This window comes from Aedes albopictus, chromosome 2, assembly GCF_035046485.1.
Source record: "Aedes albopictus strain Foshan chromosome 2, AalbF5, whole genome shotgun sequence".
NCBI lineage: Eukaryota > Metazoa > Arthropoda > Insecta > Diptera > Culicidae > Aedes > Aedes albopictus.
In genome coordinates, this window is record NC_085137.1 from 67,215,275 (window position 1) to 67,239,680 (window position 24,406).

The 24,406-nt window shown below is 45.7% G+C and overlaps 3 protein-coding genes across 4 annotated transcripts; 1 reads left to right on the forward strand and 2 right to left on the reverse strand.

Annotated features, from left to right (window-relative positions):
- Nucleotides 1-678: 678 nt before the first annotated feature.
- LOC109423883 (pre-mRNA-splicing factor ATP-dependent RNA helicase DHX16) lies at nt 679-3,876 on the reverse strand. Its single transcript, XM_029871418.2, has 4 exons — nt 2,479-3,876; nt 2,307-2,421; nt 914-2,203; nt 679-843 (listed from the first exon to the last, which is right to left on the reverse strand). The coding sequence occupies exons 1-3, from the start codon at nt 3,763-3,765 to the stop codon at nt 927-929; spliced, it is 2,679 nt and encodes an 892-aa protein (XP_029727278.2). The 5' UTR covers nt 3,766-3,876; the 3' UTR covers nt 679-843; nt 914-926.
- A 551-nt stretch (nt 3,877-4,427) lies between these two features.
- Nucleotides 4,428-14,257, forward strand: LOC109404797 (sorting nexin-21). Of its 2 annotated transcripts, none has more exons than XM_019677745.3 (4): nt 4,428-4,665; nt 4,769-4,933; nt 12,907-13,615; nt 13,680-14,257. In XM_019677745.3, coding segments are annotated over exons 1-4 (1,011 nt in total). In that variant the 5' UTR covers nt 4,428-4,664; the 3' UTR covers nt 13,816-14,257. The 2 variants fall into 2 exon arrangements, with proteins under 2 accessions (XP_019533290.3, XP_019533291.3); XM_019677746.3 differs by having other exon boundaries at nt 4,429-4,665; nt 4,769-4,879.
- Nucleotides 14,258-20,236: 5,979 nt separating this feature from the next.
- LOC109423874 (uncharacterized) lies at nt 20,237-22,714 on the reverse strand. Its single transcript, XM_062849799.1, has 5 exons — nt 22,378-22,714; nt 22,205-22,300; nt 21,269-21,477; nt 20,438-21,205; nt 20,237-20,362 (listed from the first exon to the last, which is right to left on the reverse strand). Exons 1-4 carry the CDS (start codon nt 22,639-22,641, stop codon nt 21,166-21,168), a joined length of 609 nt encoding a protein of 202 aa, XP_062705783.1. The 5' UTR covers nt 22,642-22,714; the 3' UTR covers nt 20,237-20,362; nt 20,438-21,165.
- Nucleotides 22,715-24,406: the final 1,692 nt, after the last annotated feature.

Genomic DNA, 24,406 nt, shown 5'->3' on the forward strand with positions numbered 1-24,406 from the left:
CCGGAATTACTCCGGGAATTCCTCCGGAATTACTCCGGGAATTCCTCCGGAATTACTTCGGGAATTCCTTCGGAATTACTCCTGGAATTCCTCCGGAATTACTTCTGGAATTCCTCCGGAATTACTCCGGGAATACCTCCGGAATCACTCCGGGAATTCCTCCGGAATTACTCCAAGAATTACTTCGGAATTACTCCAAGAATTCTCCCAGAATTGCTAAAGGAATTCCTCCGAAATTACTCCCTCAATTCTGGAATTACTCTAGAAATTCCTCCGTAATTACTACAGGAATTCCTCCGGAATTACTACAGGAATTTCTTTGGGAAATTGATTCAAAATAACTCTGGGAAAATCTAGAAATATTTCTTAACCGATTAATTGAGATGCATAGCACATATTTCTGTATATGACTATGAGTAGACACCCTGAAGCAGGTTGAGGTCGGCAAATTCGTGGCTCTGGTTGAAGATCTGAGAGGCACAGTCGGGGAAACTGGAAGATCTTCGGCCAAGACTCATGAAAATTCTGATCAACAATACGCTCGGCGCTTCAGTAAGTTACTTTGTAGACAACAAGATAATGTGAGTATCCAAGAGCACACTATTTCTTGAACATTACAACATTCAGAAAATCTACGATTGCTAGGACTGTGTCATCGAAAATAACGACGCCGATAGATGATTAAAATTACATTCTATTCACTTACCAATCATCCGTTCACGTTCACTTAAACCAGTTCGGAAACGTCAGCCTACGAAATTTCCTTGCACTCCGACCGTCAACTCTGGGAACCATATTGGGACCAGATCGTCACATACATACCACAAATCGAATAGAAGTGACCTGCAAAATATGTAATCATAAAGTAGAGTCACTAAAGACATTATTCATTGCTTCGGGTACTGATATTCACCTAGGGCCACCTTCTACTCCGTCAACGTCGCCCGTCCGACCGTTTTCGGCATCTTTTTGTTGGTGGAATCCTCCAGCTCTTTCGGTTTGTAGTAATGCGGAGCCGCCTCCAGAAGCCACTTGCTTTCGATCTCAATCACCGATCGCATATACTCCTTGGTAGTGAACACCAGCTCGTGATACAGTACCCACCTCGGCAGCTCCTCGAACAGGGCCGAGTTCGGATGGATCATTACCGTTTGGTTGTGCTTGACGGTTTTGTAGTGGCCACCCTTGGAAAGCCGGGCGATGTGATAGAAATAGCCGGAAGTGATCGCCTTCCGGATGTTGATAGTTTCCGGCAGACCGGATACCATTTCGATTTCGACTCGCTGCATCAGCCCGACCAGCTGTTCCCGAACGTCCCGAGCGCGTTTCATCGACCGGAACTGGATGTAGTTCTCGTAGCACCATTGAGTGCTGTAGTCGGATTCGGCCCATTGGTTGTAGACCTGCAGCAGGCTGAGATGGTCACCGTGCATGTGGTTGAAGTTCTTACGGGCAGTGTCCGCGTGAATGATTTTGTCTTTCGGACGGTAGAAGATGGCCCCGTTGACGGAGAGCATGGCGGCAATGGTGACGACCTCTTCGGAGCATTTGTACTTTTCGCTGGCCAGCAACATTTTGGCCATCATGGGATCAACCGGGAATTCGGCCATTCGTCGACCCAACTTGGTAAGCTCTCCGTGGTGATTCAGTGCTCCCAGGGCGTAAAGTTGTTCCAGAGCTAGAACCAGCGTTTCGTGGGGAGGAGGATCAAGGAAATCGAAGTGCAGAAGATCGTTGATTCCAAGTGCCTTCAGCATCAGCACGGCGTTGCCCAGATTTATCCGCTGGATTTCCGGAACCGTGTTCTCTTCCAGCTCGTGTTTGTAAGCCCACGCAGTGTACAGTCGGAAACACTTGCCAGGGGCAACCCGTCCCGCTCGACCGGCTCGTTGGTTGGCCGAAGCCTTGGAAATCGGAACCACCATCAGGGTTTCCATTCCAGTTCGCGAGTTGAAGTTATTCTGCTTGGCGAATCCGGGATCGATCACATAGATGATGTTGTCGATGGTCAGGGATGTCTCGGCGATGTTGGTGGCCAGGACGACTTTCCGGGCGTTTGGTGGGGTTGGTTCGAAAATTTTCGCCTGCATATCGGACGGCAGATTTGCGTAGATGGGAAGAATGAGCAACTCCTTCAGTTTGGAACCCAATCGCTTGACGCGATCCTGAAGCATCTCCTGACAGGCTTCAATTTCTTCCTGACCTGGAAATGAGGATACATAGTGTGAAAAGTTGAAAGATAGATTCTTTGATCGAAAATGAATTGGAGAGGTACAGTTATTAACTGTCCTGTAACAATTACTCACCTGTAAGAAACACTAGAATGTCTCCCAGAGGTTGGGTGGCATGGATTTGCAAAACTGACACCACGCAAGCATCAATGTAATCTGCCTCCGGTGCTTTGGTGTAATAAATGTCGACCTGAAAAAGTAAGCATAATTAGAATTTGCATTGGCAGAATTCAAAGCGGAAGCATACCGGAAACCGTCGTCCAGGAATCCTGAAAATATTCGCATCGTCAAAGAATTCCGAAAACTTTTCCGCATCCAAAGTAGCGCTTGAAATCAACAGTTTCAAATCCACCCGAAACCTCGCAATATCCTTCACCAGCCCAAATAGGATGTCCGTGTGTAGCGTGCGTTCGTGAGCCTCATCGATGATCATCACGCTATAAGATGCCAGATCCGGTTCCGAGAGGAACTCCCTGTGCAGCGTACCGTCCGTCATGTACTTGATGACGGTCCTCTCGGAGGTGCAATCCTCGAATCGAATACTGTAGCCGACCTCGTTTCCCAGTTTGACTCCCATTTCCTGGGCCACGCGAGCTGCCACGGACATGGCCGCCACACGACGAGGCTGAGTGCATCCTATCTTCTTCCCGTCGTTGGTGAACCCGGCCTCGTAGAGATATTGCGGAATCTGCGTCGTCTTTCCGGATCCGGTTTCACCTTCTATGATTAGAATTTGATGTTCCTTAATGGCGGCGATCAAATCCTCTTTGAACGGATAAACAGGAAGAGATTTCTTCGTTTCCTCAAGGTCCATTTTCTTCCGGTCCGCTTCGGACACTGCTGGTTTCCGGTCTTTTTCCTTGGTTCCATCCAGTCGTAGCGCTTGGACGAAATCAATCTGATCATCTAGCAATAACTCGTACTCCTCTTGCTGCCGAGCTTTGGCATCCTTGGAACCAAACTTATAAACCGCCGAGGCCAACTGCTCGGCTTCCCACTTCTTCTGCTCTGCATTCGGAACCTTTTCCCTATCATCCACCTCTACGTACTCCTCCTTGTCGCCCTTCTTGATATCCTTCGGCATATGATAACGCTGGACCCTTTCCAACTCTCTGGCCTTCTCATGTTCCTTCGCAATCTGGAGCAAGCTCTTCTTGTACTCCCGGTCCTGACGTTCCCGCTCGGTAATCTGCGACGCCTCGAACAAATACTCATCGTCCAGAATGTCCGCCTCCAGTTCCGCAACCTTATCATCCTTCCGCTTCTCCAGGTACTGTCGGCGCGAGTGGATCCTCAACTTCGGCAACAGCTTATCTCGATCTTCCGCTTCGAGCTTCAACCTTTTGGCTGCTTCCTCATAAGCCTTCTTGCTAGTCGATTCAACCACCTTCCTGGTGCGGCCTTCATCCTTCTGCTTCAATCGTTGGGCAAACTCATCACGTTCTTTGATATCGCGACGCCGTGCCTCCTCCTCGCTGTCAACGGAACTGTCCTCCGAGGAGGACGAACTGGCGTGCTTCCGGCGACTGGCCATGGTTCTGGCCACACAAATTCCAGGGGAAAACTGATGAAAAACTCGTAAAAACGGTAAAAAACTGCACCGAAACGTTTCTCGTTTGTTTACAAACCACGGCGAACTGCAGCGATGGATGAATCTGCGCGGCGATGAGTGAACATTTGACTCAGGGGTGTGCAAAAGGTGGCAAGCTGAAAAACATCGAACGGTGCTTCACCCGCGCATGAATGAGACAGTAGGGTGGGTCAACGTAGTAGTAAAGCTGGAAGGACTCTTTATAGTTACGTTAGGCAACTTTCTCGATTAGTTCTAGTGTTCTAGTAAGGTTTTTGTATATAAATCCAAATATGTTTCTAAGCCCCCTCCCTCCGCGAAGCATTAGGCCGGACAGACTGGTGGTATTCGTACCATAGTACAAATTATCTTGAAATGAGTTTCATACTGATAATTGTCTATATTCAAGATAGCCTTGGAATAATTTTCTTGACAACTTGTACCATGGTACGAACACCACCAGTGTGTCCCAGGCCTTACGTAGTTAATGATAGCCCCTTCGTAGTATACAAAATTATTCCTGGTTTTGACCCTGGTTGCATATTCAATTCATGAGTTCATCCCTTCTCTCTTTTCTCACGCGCTCAGCTCGCAAGATTCATTTCCATTTCGTAAACAAAGACATCTCAGTCCGCCGAAGTCCGCAGCAAACGCAGTTTAGTGATTAGTGCTAGTAGTGGAAGCAACTGCGGAAGTGCAAAGAAGCCTTTTTTTATAACATCACATTTAATGCAATAATATCAATAAATTGCACTCTATTTATTTTCACCGTACGTTAGTTGGATGTCGTGTGATAGTGTCAATTGTGTGCTAGTTTAGATTCGTTATATTGCGTTGCAGTCGTCGTCAGTGAATCAGTGAAAAGTAGGTTTCCGACCCTTGCACCCTTCCTCTTCGACCCACCAACCTAATCAAAATTATAAATTATTTATTTCCTCTTTCTTTGTGTTGTTATGACGTTCCGCAGTGCATCCCGCGGTCGTGGGCCATCGGGTCACGGTGGACAGCCTGAATGCGGCCACCGGAGCGGACGCCGTCGAGGACGATCCGGACAGTCCCGTCGAAGCCTTCGAGCAAAGTATGTTGACCATTAAAATCCCCCAAACCAACAACCGAGGCAGCAGTGCCCAAGGTACCCACGGAAACCCCGCCCTCAATACTAGTGTTAGCCTACTAGATTGTTGTAGGTTTGATTTTCGTGATTTTGTTCGTTCTTGTCGCTTGCTTTGATACCTAGTCACCTCCAGGTGAGCTGGTGCATGAACAGATTGAGTCACCCGCTTTTCAATACACCTGTAATCTAAATCTAGTAACCTGTTGTGAGTTTTCTGTATTCTCTGTTTGTGTAGGGGAGAGTGATCAATTATTTCAGTGTCAATTCGTATAGCGTTGCATGTGTTTAATTCAAATTACTTGGAAATTTCACCTATGTACTTCAGTCTAATCAGTGATAGCATTCTCCAACCTCGCAAATGTAGCAAAATGGGGACTTTACCTAACACCTTGCCTTGTTATCGTGTTTGCAAGGCGTGAAAAACGATTACTTTTATTTTACGGCGACATATGAGCGATACTTATTCAATAAGCTCGCCCACGACACTGAGTCATCCAGAAGTCATTGATTGCTCTATTATTACTTGCTTGAAATGTGTTAAAATGTTAGCGAGCAACGGTTTACATACATAACTGCCCGCATAGTTTAAAATGAGATAACGACACAGATGATGTCAGCTGATAACTGTAGAATGATGCGGTGCTTGCATTATACTCTATCGCTCTCTATCATGAGTGAGTGGTTAAATTTCAATGGGCATTTTTTGCCGGTGAAAGCCTGTCCGTGCTTTACCTGGCTACTTGAAATGCTGCCGAAAATATTCTCAAACCTTGACTAAGAACTTTACCATTATTTGGCCGGGGTCCTGTTAAACCGAACTAAATGACAAAAACTTTATTTTGAGATAATTGCCCGCCTACTGTATTTTTTTGACATACAGTTCCATAGGGACGTTTCCTACAAAGTCATCTGTATGGTAGTCCCCCGTTCCAGTGATCGGAGAGGTCTTACACCAAGCAAAGAACCTTCCCCGGCCCCAAAAGTACCCACGTACCAAATTTCACACCGATCGGTGCAGTAGTTTCCGAATCCATAGACAGACAGACAGACAGACAGACAGACAGACAGACAGACAGACAGACAGACAGACAGACAGACAGACAGACAGACAGACAGACAGACAGACAGACAGACAGACAGACAGACAGACAGACAGACAGACAGACAGACAGACAGACAGACAGACAGACAGACAGACAGACAGACAGACAGACAGACAGACAGACAGACAGACAGACAGACAGACAGACAGACAGACAGACAGACAGACAGACAGACAGACAGACAGACAGACAGACAGACAGACAGACAGACAGACAGACAGACAGACAGACAGACAGACAGACAGACAGACAGACAGACAGACAGACAGACAGACAGACAGACAGACAGACAGACAGACAGACAGACAGACAGACAGACAGACAGACAGACAGACAGACAGACAGACAGACAGACAGACAGACAGACAGACAGACAGACAGACAGACAGACAGACAGACAGACAGACAGACAGACAGACAGACAGACAGACAGACAGACAGACAGACAGACAGACAGACAGACAGACAGACAGACAGACAGACAGACAGACAGACAGACAGACAGACAGACAGACAGACAGACAGACAGACAGACAGACAGACAGACAGACAGACAGACAGACAGACAGACAGACAGACAGACAGACAGACAGACAGACAGACAGACAGACAGACAGACAGACAGACAGACAGACAGACAGACAGACAGACAGACAGCCACCAAACAAATGGAGCGATGCTTTAAGTGCATGGAGTTTGGTCATCAGGCGAGAAATTGCAAGGGCCCCGACAGGTCTGGACGATGCTGGAGTTGCGGTGGAAGCGGCCACGTTGCTCGGGACTGCACGAGCCAACCCAAGTGCATGCTGTGTAAGCCGGAGGACGGAAACGACCATAAGACGGGAGGCTTTAAGTGCCCGGCCTATAAAAAGGCGATGGCAGGTCAACAATGATTGAGATAACCCAAATCAACCTCAATCACTGCGACGTCGCACAGCAACTGTTGTGGCAGTCGACAACAGAGACTAAGTGCGATGTTGCAATCATCGCAGAGCCGTATCGGGTGCCCCCTGAGAACGACAATTGGGTGACGGACAGATCCCAGATAGCGGCCATACAGGTGATGGGTAGATTCCCCATTCAAGAAGTGATCGAGTGTTCATACGAAGGCTTTGTGGTTGCCAAAATTAATGGAGTCTTCGTTTGCAGTTGCTATGCACCTCCAAGGTGGTCAGATGAAGAGTACAACAGGATGTTGGATGCACTCACGGACACGCTGGTCGGGCGGAAGCCGATAGTCATCGGAGGAGATTTCAACGCCTGGGCCGTGGAATGGGGTAGTAGGCTCACCAATGCTAGGGGGTACAGCCTACTGGAAGCCCTGGCGAAGCTGGATGTGAGGCTTTGCAACGATGGTATGGCCAGCACATTCCGCAGAGACGGCCGTGAATCCATCATCGATGTTACGTTCTGTAGTCCGTCGCTCACGGAAGACATGAACTGGAGAGTCAGCGAGGAATATTCCAATAGTGATCACCAGGCGATCCTCTACAGCATTGGCCGGCGAGCCTCTACTTCGACGAGGAGAACGCGGACATGCGAACGAAGGTGGAAGACAAAAGACTTCGACAAGGAAGTCTTTGTCGAGGCGCTGCGGCCATACGGCGGTGCAACCCTTGATGCAGGTGAACTAACGGAAGCGATTGTTACGGCATGCGACATAGCAATGCCGAGGAAGATAGAGCCCAGAAACAGAAGACGGCCAGCGTATTGGTGGAACGCGACGATCAGTACCCTCCGTGCTGCCTGCCTCCGTGCTAGGAGACGCTTCCAGAGGGCCAGAAATGAAGTTGAGAGAGAAGCAAGGCGAACCGTTTTTCGGGGAGCTCGAGCCGCTCTTAAACGCGAGATAAGGCTGAGTAAGTCGAACTGCTACAAAGAGTTGTGTCGAGAAGCCGACGCCAATCCCTGGGGCAACGCGTACCGAATCGTGGTATCGAAGCTCAAAGGTCCAGCAGTACCCGTGGAAATGTGCCCGGACAAACTAAGGAGGATCGTGGAAGGTCTTTTTCCGCACCATGGCCCAACGTTTTGGCCGCCCACACCGTACGCAGAGAATGCAGAAGAACCCAACGAAGGTGCTCGGATATCCAATGCAGAGTTGCTGGTAATTGCGAAGGGGCTCAAGATCGGGAAAGCTCCCGGTCCGGATGGGATCCCGAACGTAGCAGTTAGAACGGGGATATTGGCGTTTCCGGACATGATCAGGATAGTGCTCCAAAAATGCCTGGATGAAGGCTGCTTCCCAGACGGTTGGAAGGTTCAAAAGTTGGTGCTTATACCGAAACCAGGAAAGCCGCCGGGGGACCCAGGATCGTATAGACCGATCTGCCTGCTGGATACCCTAGGAAAACTGTTAGAGAAGGTCATCCTTAACAGGTTGACAGAATACGCCGAAAGTGAGAGGGGACTGTCAGCGATGCAATTCGGATTCCGTAAGGGAAAATCGACGGTGGATGCGATTCGGGTAGTCATCGAGAATGCCCAGAAGGCGTCGAAGAAAAAACGGAGAGGTGATCGATTCTGCGCTGTGGTAACGATAGACGTCAAAAATGCGTTTAACAGTGCCAGCTGGGAGGCTATCGCCGTAGCGCTACACAGTATGCGGGTTCCCGATTATCTGTGCCAGATTTTACGGAGCTACTTCCAGAACAGGGTACTAGTGTATGAGACCAACGAAGGGCAGAGGTCTATAGAAGTAACGGCGGGTGTTCCACAAGGGTCCATACTAGGCCCAACGCTCTGGAATGCCATGTACAACGGCGTACTGTCGTTAAAACTTCCCAAAGGAGTCGTCATTGTGGGCTTCGCAGACGACGTCGTGTTGACGGTAATGGGAGAGACTCTTGAAGAAGTTGAAATGCTGGCGACGGAATCAATGTCCACTGTTGAAAGATGGATGACTGGGGTCAAGCTACAGATTGCCCATCACAAAACGGAGGTGCTTCTGGTCAGCAACTGTAAAGCAGTCCAAACGATGGAGATCGTAGTCGGAGAGCATGTTATCACATCGAAACGAGCTTTGAAGCATCTAGGAGTGATGGTCGATGATCGACTTAACTTCAAGGAGCACGTCGACTACGCCTGCGGAAAGGCAGCGAAGGCTGTCAATGCTATAGCGACGATCATGCCGAACGTCGGGGGACCACGAAGTAGTAAGAGGCGTCTTCTGGCGAGCGTAGCAGGCTCAATACTCAGGTATGGTGCCCCAGCATGGGCTGAAGCACTGAGTACGAAGCGGAATCGAAGAGCGCTAGACAGCGCATTCCGACTCATGGCCACTCGGGTCGCCAGCGCGTACAGAACCATTTCGACGGAGGCAGTATGTGTTATCGCGGGAATGATGCCCATTTGCATCACCATCGCCGAAGACGTGGAATGCTACCAACGCAGAAGTACCAGGAGCGTAAGAGATATCGTCAGAGCGAACTCGTTGGCTAAATGGCAGCAAGAGTGGGACAATTCGGCGAATGGCAGGTGGACTCACCGGCTTATCCCTAGCGTGTCAGCGTGGGTGAATAGGAAGCATGGGGAGGTGAACTTCCATCTGACGCAGTTCCTGTCCGGCCATGGCTGCTTCAGGAAGTACCTGCACCGGTTTGGGCACGCTCTTTCGCCCTTTTGCCCGGAGTGTGTTAACGTGGAGGAGACACCGGAACATGTCGTTTTCGAATGCCCCAGGTTCGAAGAAATTCGCGTCTTGCTGGGCGGAGTGACAGTCGACAACGTTGTCGAAGAGATGTGTCGCGATGAAAACACGTGGAACACTGTCGACAGAGCAGTAACGAGGGTGCTGTCCGCGCTGCAGAGGAAGTGGCGCGAAGACCAGAGAGCGGCGGAACGCGATCCGGGTAGGCATGATCCACCGCCGGGGACATGACTGAGTCGTCCGTAACGTGGCACCGGTTTTTGGTCGTCGGAGCGCCGGTGAACCGGAAGTCCACCACCAACCGGAATCGCCGGACCGACTTCGGCACCTTACTGGTCGGGATAGAAACATCGGTATCGGGAGAACTTCCACCGCCGGGGTTTTTCTCCGTCGGAGTAGGCTAGGGCCACCGCCGGGGACTAGACCGAGTCTATCGCGAAGAAGCACCGGAATTTGGTCGTCGGGGCGCCTGTGAACCGGAAGCCAGTCTCCAACCGGAATCGCAGGAGAGACCTCGGCACCTGTCTGGGAAGAAACGGTTTCGGAAGATGTTCCACTGTCGGGGAACTCTTTGTCGGCGTAGGGTAGATCCACCGTCGGGGACTACACGAGTCGTGCGCGAAAAGCTGGAGTGCTGAAACGGCACCATTCCTCGGAGAAACTTAGTATGATCCGAAGTACTTGCTGGTGATATTAGAATAACAAATTTGGTGTATGTTTGTGCTAACTGTGTCGCTGAATGGCGATAGGTTAGGTACGAACACGAGAACGACTAGAATAACAAATTTTATTCCTAGAATAACAAATTTGGTGTATGTTTGTACTAACTGTGTCGCTGAATGGCGATAGGTTAGGTACGAAAACGATAACGGCTAGAATAACAAATTTAGAAGCGACAAAAAGTGCATGAGCACAGTAGCAGAAGAGCGCATGAGCGCATTGCCCCCCCTGAAGCAGTCGCATATCAGTGGTACCAGGGGGATCGAGGCGTCAAGGTGTGGCAGAGTTTTTCCAATCGGTTTTCTCTGCTGGGGAGGTTGGGAGGAAAAAAAAAAAAAAAAAAAAAAAACAGACAGACAGACAGACAGACAGACAGACAGACAGACAGACAGACAGACAGACAGACAGACAGACAGACAGACAGACAGACAGACAGACAGACAGACAGACAGACAGACAGACAGACAGACAGACAGACAGACAGACAGACAGACAGACAGACAGACAGACAGACAGACAGACAGACAGACAGACAGACAGACAGACAGACAGACAGACAGACAGACAGACAGACGGACTGAAAATTCCCAAGCACAAATCTGGCTAACGGAATGTTGTATATAAAGCTGACATTTGACTGATCACAAATCAAAGTTAATTCATTTTTTGGCGCAACTTTTAAAGGCATTCTCAATGGAACTCTTAGAAGAATTTCCGGAACAAGCCATAGAGGAATAGGTCATATCAGTGAAGTACTAGATTTGAAGTAATGAGCTGAATTTTAGTATGGTGAGAAGGTTCTCCGTTTCTGCAATGAAATGGTGCAAAAAGCGTGGGTATTATGATTCCTTGCCTAATTTGATGCTGTTTGAGCAAAACATTTGGCAACAGTGTTGTTGTTTTCTCCATTTCTTGCAACACAAACAACATAGTTATCCAAAGTTTCGCTCAAACAGCATCAAATTAAGCAAGGAATCATAATACCCACGCTTTTTGCACCTTTTCCTTGCAGAAACGAAGAATTGACCTTCTCACAATACTAAAATTCAGCTCTTTACTACAAATCTAGTACTACACCGAACGTGCCCCATTACCAGAGGAACTTCTAGAGGAAATCCCGAAATTGATAGACAAATTCGCAGTGAAACTTCCGGGAATTCTCTGAGGACCTCTTAGTGAAACTCCCAGAAAAATTCCTGTAGGAAATCATGGAAGAATGCCCGGAAAAACTTTTAGATGATTCCCTGGGAATTCCGGGAGCAATTCCCGAAAGAATTCTAGGAGAACCTCGTGTAGTAAATCTCGGAGCAGCTACTGGAGCGATTCGTGGAAGAATTATTAGAGCATCTCCTGGGGAACTCCTGTAAGAATTTGTAGATACTCCAGGGACAATTTTCGGGGAATTGTCCAGGGATTCTTCCAGAAATTTCTCCATTGGTTCCTGAAGGAATTCCTCAAAAAAATTCTCTAGGGATTCCTCATGAATTTCTTCCAAAGACTCCTCCAGGAATGCCTCCAGGGATTCTTCCAGAAATTCTTCCCAGCATTTCCAATAGGATGTCCTTCATGAATTCCTAATATTCCTCCAATGATATATCCAGGAATTCCTCCAAGGATTCTTCCAGGAGTTCCTGCAGGGATTCCTCCAAGAGTTTGTTCACGGATTCCTCAAGGAGTTTCTTCAGGGATTCCTTCAGAAGTTCCTTCAGGGATTCCACCAGGAATTTCTCCACAGATTCCTCCAGGACTTCCTTCAGAGATTCCTCCAGGAGTTCCTCCAGGGATTCCTCCAGGAGTTCCTCCTGAAATTCCTCCAGGAATTCCTCCAAAAGTTCCTCCAGGGATTCCTCCAGGAGTTTCTCCAGAGATTCCTCCCGGAGTTCCTCCAAGGATTCCTCCAGGAGTTTCTCCAGGAATTCCTTCAGGAGTTTCTCCAGGGATTCCTCCAGGAGTTCCTCGAGGGATTCCTCCAGTAGTCCGTCCAGGGGTTCCTTTAGGAGTTTATCCAGATATTCCTCCATGAGTTCCTCTAGGGATTCCTATAAAGATTCCTTCAGAAGTTACTCCAGGGATTCCTCCAGGAGTTCCTTCAGGAATTCCTCCAGGAGTTCCTCCAGGGATTCCTCCAAAAGTTCCTCCAGGAGTTCCTCCAGGTATTCCCCAAGGAGTTCCTCCAGGAATTCCTCTAGGAGTTCCTACAAGAATTCATCCCTGGATTTCTCCAGAGATTTCTCGAGCAGTTCCTCTAAGGATTCCTCAAGGAATTCGGTCTACGGTGCGTTAATGGCTGTTTTAGAAAAGCGCCACATGCGCTTTTTAGCTTTGCGTTTGATCGTCAATACAATAGACCTAAGCCAAACCCAACTAGTATTGCACGTTCATGTTTTTTTTTATTTGCTACTTATCACATATTGCTGTCGTTTTTTGAATATTTCCGTTATAGTGGCTGCACGTGTTTTATAATTTCACGCATATTTGAATCCAAAATAATAATTCTCTCAATTTTGCCCTCGTTGCAGACATTTGGCAGCGTCCCTCCAATCGCCCACTGCCCTCGACGGATGGCGGCGTGGTGCTATGTTTCGAAATCCCGTACGCCCGTGTGCTGCCTCCAGTGGTACCCAGTGCGGATGGATCCGGGGCATCCAGTGGGAAAAAGTACGTCATATACGACGTGAGCGTACGACAGGACACCTCGCAGCCGGATCCCAATCCGACTAGCATCGAGCGACGCTACACGCACTTCCTTAAACTGTACGATGGCCTCCGGAAGGAGCACCCGCTGCTGGTACAAACGGTCAGTTTCCCCAAAAAGGTCCTGGTGGGCAACTTCAGTGCGGAGCTGATCGGCGAGCGGAGCATGGCCTTCGAGAGTTTCCTCGACTACATCGTATCGGTGCCTTCTCTGCGTGATTCGGATCACTTTTTAGAATTTTTACAAGGCGATGAACTGAAACGAGCTTGCCAACTTTTGGACGAGCGGCGAAACGAGTTTGCGGTGCCGATTCTGGAGAACACGTTCCGAGTGCTGAACAAAATTTTCCTGGACAAATCCAAGTGTGTTCTACTGCTGCTGTGCCGTCTGGTGGCTGCCTGCACCACATCACCAATTCCTCATCCGCTGGCGGAACAGTGGGCCGAGCTTGCCCTCAGACGCTACGAGCACGTCTGCGATACGGATCTATTGGTGCTTTATATTCCGCTTTTACAAACATGTTTGCATTTATGGTGAGATTTTCATATTTCAATAGAGATCTCGACTGAAAAAAGTTTTTTTTTTTCAAATTTCCAGGTGGCAGCGTGGTCGCGACCGATCTCTGCTGGAGGAACGACTGGATCAAATGGCCAAAAAAGGCATCAAGGTGAAGGGTGGCCCAACACTAACCCAAGCCATCCATGCTCTTGACCCGAGAGCTGAAACCACGTAACAGGAAACATCACAAACTCTTCTTGCGAGTAAGTAAGTCCTAAGTTTATCAACCACAGTGCATCATAAGTTTATACAGCAATATTCGTTTGTGTCTTAGCAGTTTAGGTTTAGAATCGATGCATCCCAACGATTATTTTTGTTTTACTGTATTGTGATTCGGTTAATACCAAACTACCATATGATAGGTTGTCATATTTATGTACCTAGCTAGTTTTTTTTGTGATTAGGCCCTAACGTTTTCGCCTTCGTTGTGCGATCGCTATTTTTTTCATGACTCAAACTTGAAACATGTCAATGATGATAAGATAAAGCTTCCAGCTCTCGATAAAGCCATGTAACACCATACAAGTTTAGTGAAAATCGGCGCGGATAATTCCATATCAATTTTATATAGGAGTAAGAAATACTGAAGTAAGCAGAATACAGCCATGTTAACAAAATACTTTTATATTTTTCATGTGGTGATAATCACAAAACCAGGAATAATAATCCTTTCTTTCACATGACTACGAAATGTCTCTGAGTGTGCGATACCTTCGAGAAATCTTATAATATTCTTGCTGGTACTCCAACTCCTTCAATAATATTTCTAGGATTACATCTAGAAGGATTCTCTTAGGTTATTTCTTAGAATTCGTTTAGCAGTATTTTTGAGGAAATTCCTCAAAGAGTTTCTTTAGTGATTCCTTTCCGTAATCTCATGGGATTTTTCTATGCAATCTATTCAAATTCCTCCAATAACAGGGTGTCTGTCTACTACATGGAAAACCCTGGAATACTCAGGAAGTCCTTTTTTGTCACTTTCTCAGGGAAATTATATATTGACAAAAAAACATTGGGCAAAAAGTATTGAACTTTACTGAATCAACTCAGAAAAAAAAGTCAACGAAGTTTAGTACATTGCCACTATTTTTCCCCGTAACGCCGAGGGTTCTTACTCAAAGCTTGTGGTTCTGTAACGACACTGAAGATTCTTCTGCATGATTATTCAAAAAGCAAGTTCTTCCGGATTATTCATTTTTTTCCAAACTTCAAACAATTTATCCGGGATTCTTCCTTGGGAATCTTCCAGGGTTCTTTGATTCCAACCGATTTCTTCTGAAATTTTTTACGAGAATCCTACAAAATTTCTTTCCAGAATTCCTACCATTTTCCGGTTTTCCGGTGATGCTCCCAGAGTCCATCGTGGGATGTTTCCTGGAGTTCTTCCTGCATTTTCCCCAAAGAAATTTCCGTGAAATTGCTTCCAAGATTTATCCCAAGATCTCCACAACAATTTCTCTCCGAATATCTCTCAGATGTTTTTGTGGAATTTATCCTACTTTTTCTAAGGATTTCTCTAGAATTTATCCTGGAATCTCTGGAATTTATCCTACTTTTTCTAGAGGATTTCCGCGATTCCTTCCGGTGTTTCTTTTGGGACTTCCTCAGGAGATTTTCTCGAGATTTTCCAGAGTTTCTACAGCAGTTATTCCTGGGATGGTCCTCCTGGGATTTGTACTAGAGCAAGAATTTTCTAAGGAGTTATTTTTTACGAATTTTCTGCAGGAGTTTCTATCATAAAGCTTCTCGCGGGGTTTCTTTTGAAGTTTTATTTGATTTTTATCTTGGAGTTTCTCCTGTTTCTCTCAGAAGATTGCTGCCGGTGTTGGTCCTGGAACGTTTTTCTTGAATTTCTTTTAAGATTTTCTCCGGATTGCCTTTTGGGTTTTCTGCATGGCGTTCCAGAGTTTTTTTTTGCAGGTTTTTTTCGGGATTTTTCCTAGAACACTCACCGCAATCCAAGATGAAAATTGTCCCGAGATTCTGGGTATTTCTTCTTGGATTTCTTTTATAGTTTGCTCCCGAAGTTCTTGTAGGGATTTTTCTAAGATTTTCTTCAATGTCTTCTGGTATAACTTACAGAATTTTCTGTAAGAAATTCCTAGAGAAATATCAGAAGGAATCCATATGAAATTCTGCAAGAAACTCCTCAAGACCTATTGGAGAAATCTCCAGAGGAAGAAATCCTGGGAAAAGCTGGGACATATCAGAAAAAGTACTGTAAGTAAACCCGGGAGGAAATATTAAGGAAATTCTAGGCAGAATTCTGAAAACCCCTAAGTAAAATTCCGTGAGGAAATCCAAGAGAAATATCGGAAATATCTCTGGAAGAGCTTCGGCAAGAATCTCACAAAAGTCCCGAGAGAAACTGTTGGAAAGCTATCTCGGAAAACAACTAAGGAAAATTCCTGACGAAACTTTGGATAAATTTTGGAAGCATCTTTGGAAGTAATATAACTAGAAATTCTGGGAGTATATCGGGAAAACTTTTTGAAAGATATCCCGGTAACAACTCTTAGAAATTCCGAATAATTACCGATAAAATCTCGGAAAGAATTACTTATGGGAGGGAATACGGTAAGAATCACTTGATGGGAACTTTGGAAAACTGGATGAAGCCAGAAAAAAAACTCCAAAAAGTTCCTTCGGGGATTCCTCGACAAACCTCCTGTGAGCCTCGTGGCCGTGCGGTTAGAGTCACCAAGCTCTTAATCGCACCATGCTATGGGGTGAGGGTTCGATTCCCGCTCCGGACGAGGAAACTTTTCGTGAGAAACGTTTCTTCTCCGTATCCACTGGTGCATGCTCTGTGTTTCCGTTGCCTACTGTTCAGTTTCGTTCAGTCTGTACAGCCGCTGGTTGAAGACGTTTTCCGTGTCTTTTTTTTTAAATAACCATTGATAAATTCAAGGCAGAAGTCGCGGGAAGAATTCCGTGAGAAACTACGAAAGAGTTTGATTATTGGGCTACAACCAAGGATCGGTATATTCGCCTCACTCCATTCATATTCACTCCTCTTTGCTGAAGCGAATCAAGAAAGATGCAGCAAACGGCTAAAACTCTAGTGGTGAATCTACACTGAATAAAGCATTCGTCTCCACTGGTCTCGGTTCTTCTTCAGACCTCTTCAACTGCAAAAAGCCAACGCGGGCGCAGCCTACCACGAAGCCGAAGGCTCCTTGTTCTGCATATACTTGGGTCAGGTCGTAGCTCATGTGGCGCCGCCAGATGCCGTCCTCAAGTTTTCCGCCGAATATTGTTCGCAAAGGTTCTCCGATCATCGTCCACGATTCGTAGCCGAATGAAACGACCGGAAGAATCAGAGTTTTGTCTTCATTTGCAGCCTTTGGGATTTTAGCTGACTGAGGCCCGATTCGCAGTCGCAATCTGTCTTCTCAACTCTCTGATAACATCGTTAGATCGATCAACTGATTCGAAAAGTCGTTTCCCTTCCATCCAACTTCACAGCACAGTATGAATATCATTATACCAAACCTAATTTGATCAAGAGCGGCTTGGTACAAGCGAGCTGTACCGCATCATCTTCATAATAATCTACTCGCAATCTATCACCTATCATCTGGCATCCACGCACTATCTTGAACTCTCTGCCACACAACCATTTCTCAACAACAATACCGTGTACAAGCAATTTCAATAATCTTTTTTTTTTCTTTCCTTACATTACCCTGTAACCTAACTAAGCGAGCCTGGTGGTCCAATGGCTACAGCTTCTGATTCGTATGAAGGAGGTCCTGGAACCCCTGGTCCGTCCCTTTACCTTCTACTGTGTATCTTTCTATATACTTTATCCTCTATAATACATATACAACTTATGTATAATATTAATTGTATATTCACATGTTCATATCCTTAAGTGCGTTTCCCTTCCTTCTAACTTTTACAGCACAGTGTCAATCTGTTATGTAACGTCTACGAGTAATGCAATCAAGCGAGCTGTACGGCATTATTTTCAGAGTAATAAGCACACTCATATTTCGCCTTTGGCCTGGCATCCACGCACCAATGTGTGAACCCTCTACCAGCCGTATCCCACCAACACTCCAACATCCGCGTGAAGTTGTGCAAGCGCAGGGTTATATTCGGTCTGGTCTGCCGAAGTGGATACAAACGATTGCATTCATCACTTCCTTCCCATTCCTCACATTGGCCTGATACCTGACGGGGAAGGCGCAATAGGACAGATCGGTGAAGTACTAGATTTGTAGTAATGAGCTGAATTTTTGTATGGTGAGAAGGTCAATTCTCTGTTTCTGCAATGAAATGGTGCAAAAAGCGTGGGTATTATAATTCCTTGCCTAATTTGATGCTATTTGAGCAAAACTTAGGACAACAGTGTTGTTGTTTTCTCCTTTTCTTGCAACATAAACAACATAGTTATCCAAAGTTTTGCTCAAACAGCATAAAATTAGGCAAGGAATCATAATACCCACGCTTTTTGCACCATTTCATTGCAGAAACGGAGAATTAACCTTCTCACCATACAAAAATTCAGCTCATTACTACAAATCTAGTACTGCACCGAACGTACCCCATTGTCGCCTAAAAATAGAAGATCACTAACGCTCACGCACCGAAGATGCCTGCCTCAGTCCCCGGCATCTAGTCTAATTGATTCAATGTGTGAGTGTAGCAGGTCTCGCGATAGTGGAGTAGCATCCACGGGTGGTCAATCAAGATCAAGCTCAAGTTCCCACATTGACTTATAACCCGACATAGTAGAAGCTATTCTCGTTGAAAAATAGAAGATCATCAACATTCATACGCTTTAGATGTCTGTTAGTTCAAAGCAGCTATCTCTTTGGTTCCTTGCTTGTGTGAGTGTAGTTGGTTTGGCGCCACAGGAGTTCATCTTGGAAGAATCGCCAGATAGAGTTTCTGGAGGATCCCCAGAAGGTTCTTCTTGAAAAATCGCCAGACATTTCTGGAGAAATATACAAAAAACATCCCTAGAGAAATCCTTAGATGATTTTTTTTTGAGGAATCCATGGATAGAGGTTCTTATAAGAAGATTAAAAAATGTTTCCAATTTTCTAAAACGCGTTGCCTTAACACCGCTAGCCATGATGGTCTCCAATAGCGGAAGGTCCGAAAGAGCTTGAAACTATTGAGAAATCATCATGTCTACAGGTCGTAAGCCCTGATAAAGTGTGGAACGTTTTGATGGCTGTGATCCCTGACCATCATGTCAAAACCCAGGGATACCCAAGTGACCATACTGTTAGGGTGTAGGGGTTGCATGTGTGAGGCGCATATATTGACAGGCATTGCTATGGACCGTTAGGGCTGAGTAGGGTCGAAGAATGGATCTACGATTGCTGAATTATACTGAAAAACTCGTGATTCAGCAGTGGTGGCACCGCTTTCCGCTTTTGTTCGGCCTTGGTGGTTTGTGTGGGGTGGTGCGTGTCGGTGTGTGTGTGCTTTGTGCGTGTGGTGCTTACGGCTTCAGCAGGGTGGTTACTTGGGTAGTGTGGGATAATTGGGTTTGGGACTGAGGGGGTCGTCGTTGATAAGGCCGACATCATTGAGTGCTCAGTGTTGGCGGTTGTATTGGTGACGATTTCTTCAGCCTTAAGATCTCATTTATACCACGCACAGATTTTTGGGAAGAGGGAGTACTTTGTAATGCAAGAGAGGGACTTAAACTCTGCGTTACGGGTTGGGCGAGGTCATGCAGATAGACTCAACCCAGGTGACCGTGCGGCTCGGACAGTGATGCATGAATGAGTGCGGTGTGGGTGAGGTGCGCTGCCCTGTGGGTGCAGTTGAGTCCGGGTTGGAGTGGAAAGAGACCCTTCTCTACTCTAGGTCGGGTTCGGTTGTACGGGCGTGGTAGTGTTTGTCTTATTTGTGCCGTGTTGTGCGTGATTTGCGGCTCGAGCTGTGTGGTTACTTGGGAAGTATTGTGCTCTGTAATCTAGATTTTGGTTTTAAGGTGAAGCTAAGGCTGGGCTGTGCCTCGGATTTGTTGGGCGCAGGTCGGGAGAGCTGGTGGCAGTTTGTGCTGGGGGGTTTACTCGATTGGTTATTCACTGATGGTGGCCAGTCGATCGACTTATCGGCGCTGCCTGTCATTTGGTTCTTGGGGTTTGTGCTCTCGAGGTTCGGGGCGTTGCTTCGTTGTATCTTCGCTTTAATACTAATATTCCTTGTTTGATTTAACTGACTGTTTTCTACAGGCGTTTAACTCATTCTATTTCATAGATTGCCAAATTTAAGGGTAATGGTTCAATAGGGTGTTAGCTATCAGAGTGGATTAGAACGAGTTGGCGCCTACAATACACCAACACTGACACACACACTCCAATACTTACACGCACACATGCACCTACAACTAGCTGTAAAAGACCAGTGGGCGGGACAATGGTGCCTACCCAACAGTTGTAGGTGGGGTGTTTGGCTTAGCTACATGACTTGGTCCGGCAAGCCCATAAACATCAATTGGTAGACGTATTGCCTAGTGAAAAGACAACGCAGATGGGCGAAAGCCAGGGGATGCGTTGATAATAGCAGAATAGCAGAATAGAATTTTCTAAAACGCGTTGCCTTGGGGTAAGGATTGGAAGGATCTCAACGATTTAAATATTTGTTTTATTCAGTTTTAATCTAAAAACTAGAGATTTTATGATAAATTTCTCACAGGTTGATGTCTTACCTATCGAAGCAATTTTAAATTTTGATTTTCAGTCATCTTTTATCTGTAAAATTTAAGAAAATGATGTATACTCGTTGTTCTTTTACAACTTTATTAAATATAAGAACACAATACTCACTATTAGATTTAGTCCAACTCATCTCCTCCGACAAGACTGCCGCCTCGCGGAGGGAGATCTCCTATGGATTTCAAGATAGCTCGCATAACCGGTACTTTCTCTGCTCCGTGGCCTTCTGGTGGATCGCCGTGGTGTTCTAATATCACAAACTTCTGCAGTTACTTCATTATTTTCTGCTTCAGCCGGACAGGGGGGACAACATATGCGGTCAGGATCCTCGCCTCGTCGCCGTCCTCTTACCTTTTCTACCACTTCGCCCAATTTATCCACTGCTTTCTGATAAACTCCGGAGAAAGAGTCCACGTACCCTGTTGCCGTTGCCGTTATGACAAACGCAATAAAGCTCAGCAATGTAACCACAAACTCCACTAGACTTTCACCGCCCATGTCGGCGTACAGCATGGACTGCTGACCCGAGGACATACATTCGAAAATTTTGAACAACAATGCTTCGATCCGGCACCAACCAGCGATCATGGCAATTTCGATCGCTAGTAGAAAGAAGAAAAATTCAACCACTGCCTGGGCCGACAGGGGTACCTTGCGATATCGCTGGGGAAACACTTTGGTCCGCGACAGGTACATTACGATCGAGCTTAGAAACAGGACACTCCGGGCGTTAAGTCGAAGGGCGCAACATCCGGCGGCGTTGATTGGAGGATCCATGAATACTAAAATTTTAAGGCCGGCGTGAAGAAGAACTGCTAGGAAGAGGGCAACTTTGCTGCTCATTGCTCGCACGGATCACAGCGCATGGATGAGGGTTTTCTGGCGAATGAGAAATGGCGCTTGTTAGAGATATTCAGTGTCTGTACAACGCATTCAACTCACCCTTTCCGTCGTAGATTACTCAATTTGCTGCTGACCACTGAAAAATAACCGAGGGCATGCAATGTTTTCAGCAGATATACGGCGGCCACCAGATTTCGCACGAACAGAAAGCCGGCGTCGGTTTTGGCGGCCTCGATCCAGCTGACGAGGGTGCGTCGTGTGAACCGAAAGTATCGAAAGTAGAAGAACATCCAACGGATCGCGAAAACCTGAAAATGACATTCGAAGTTGTCTGTCTGGAATGATAGATTGCTTTGATGGCGTCTTGATACACGTTTTTTGCATATCCAATAAATATCTATCGTTTTTCTATTAAAATTAATCGTTTGTATACAGTTTTTCTAGTAGATTTTTGGATTACATATTTTGCGATTTTCGACTATGTTTTCTAGCACATCTAAGACTCTACTTTTATACTGAGATACTGAGCATCTTCGGTTACGCGGGTTGAAGGAAATTTGAAATATGTTTTGATACATCCCATTTAAATTTTGTATGAGTAAAGCGTTAGCACAACCGATCATGAGCAAATTTAGCACAACATATGAGAACTTGAAATGGAATGAACCCAACTTGGTATCAGAAAAATATCATAATGACATCTATCGAAGCGACATTTCTGAAGTCTGGTTCCTAAAGACGTGAAACTTGAAGGAGTTTTTTTTTTTAGTTATTCTTGAAGAAAAAACTAGAGTTCCCTGAAAACTTTGGATGGAGTTTCAAATTTCCCGCAAGTATATTTCTGGAAAAAAAAATCTAAACGAAGTTTCTGAACTATTATTTACGTTTTGACTTTCTTGTGTTTTATTATTCTGTAGGAAGCGGTATATATTCGATTTCATGAACTGTCCTTAACTTTCAGGGCATGAGTTTAAAATAATCGTTATTTTAAGGCAAAGAAAAACAATGGAAAAAGAAACAATATTTCAAGCTTACCAATATTTGCTGATCTTTCAGATAGCGTATAAAATACTGCATCGGTATCCATACAACCCGTAACGACAAATCACAAGCGGCTATGTTGGCAAGAACCTGCAATCGTCGATTTATAATCTTCAATGCACCAGTCCCTACGGTATTTTGTAGGCAATATTACTTTTCTGACTTACCCCAATCAACAGGACGACTAACGATTCCACTCCAACCCCACCACCATCACGGCCCACGTGTCCCATAAGACGCACGGGATTTTTCTCCAACCATTTGGTCGCAATCATACTGGTTGCCGTGACGAACATCAAGGAAGCGATATCCGGTTGCATCGATTCGGGCATGCGGCGCCGGTCTGCGAATAGTTCGACCATACTGATACCCTGTGCGTGGATGGCAATGGGCGTCAAAATGCTGACAATTTTCTCCAGCTTGGATGCCATGAGTTGAGAGATAATGGATGAATTACAATCTTCAAGGTTTTGTTTTAACTATTGTACGTAAACATAAGTGTCTGTTTCGTTCTGACATAGGTGACAATGCTTCCTTTGATTGCAATGCTAGGATGTTAGGATTTTCGCATCACGATGGCCTAGAAACTAGAAACTAAGTCAATTGGCGAATTAAAATTAATTTGTACTTAAATTTGACAGTTCAACGATCAAACGATCAAACGATCAAATCTGACTATACATGCCAATGGTTGCTACTCCGTTATTGATCTGAGCTGGTACCAATTGCACTGAGATCCAAATGAATAAGGGCTGGGACACTCCACTTATTCTCACAGTGCAATTCTAGCAGCTCATACATTTTGGATCAATACCGGCGCCGGCCACGTCCTTATAGTCAGTTGGGAAGGGAAAGGAATGTTAGAGTGTGCTGGTTGTTGCTACTAAAGACCGAGATCACCTCTGCATCCCCACATCCAGCACGGACTGGGGTATTTGTTAGACGGAACGGATGGGAGATCTGGGAGTCACCGTTGGGTCGGTGATGCGATCCATGGATAGGGAGTTATTTATAGTGTTCGTAAGGTGATAGATTGTGTGGTGAATGAGGTGAATAAGGTCAAGCGGCACAGCACGCTTTGGTTGCATAACTTGTAGGCGTTATATACACTGTGCTGTGAGTGGAAATTGGAAGGGAGGGAAACGACTTTTTTCCAATTCGTTTCTGGTTCTAGCGATGGCTATGAACATATGAATATACATGAGTTGTATATGTTGAGAAGAGAGAGAGAGAGATAAAGTGGATTGAAAGATACAAAGTAGGATGAAAGGGACGGGCCAGGGATTGAACCCATGACCTTCTGCATATGAATCAGAAGCGGTAGCCACTGGACCACCAAGCCCGTCTTAATTTGTACTTAAATTTGACAGTTCAACACTTAAACTTGACAGTTCTCCTAAGGAAATAATTATCGAACTGTCAAGTTTAAGAGAAAATTAATTTTAATTCGCCAATTGACACAAACCCTAAATGTGTTAATTTATGTCGACGGAAATAAAAGGAAATAAAAAAATGAGGAAGACATCAACGTACAGGGGATGACCAAAATGTCTGGGATAGGCAACATTTTTTACTCACACAAAAAAGTTCTACATGCTGTAACTTTTCATAGAGTGCATTAAAAAGTCTCAAATTTTGACTGTTTGTCAACCTATTATAAGTGCATCATTAGTATAAATTTGGGCTTGATTGTTGATCTTTCGTGAAGTTAGAATAGTTCTGGTAAAACATCATTTTTTAGACAACTAATTTTTGAACTGTCATATCAAACGTTTCCTTCGAACTTTATCCTTCCCCTAACACCCAAATTCCCGTGACGCCTAGGCCTGAAAGAATGTAGAGGTATCTATGTCCTAGGTAGTAGGTGTCCAACTAACCTTCCTTTCCCATCCCTCAGCTGTTGCAAGGACGTGGCCAGGACAGCACTCGACCGTTGGAGGATTGCGTCAATCTTGTCTAAGAGTCAGAGATTAGTCCCAAATCTTTGTGCTTTGGTAATGGTAACGAACAGGAAGGATGCAACCCTCATAACAGCGATGCAGGGCTGTACCACCTACGAATTTGCGCGACTTGCTTAATGCTAATGCTAATGCTAATGCCAACTAATTTTCAAACTGTCATATCTCGGAAACCCGTGAACCGAATTGAATGAAATTTTTAACGTTTATCAAAAATACGACACTATAAAATGTTTTA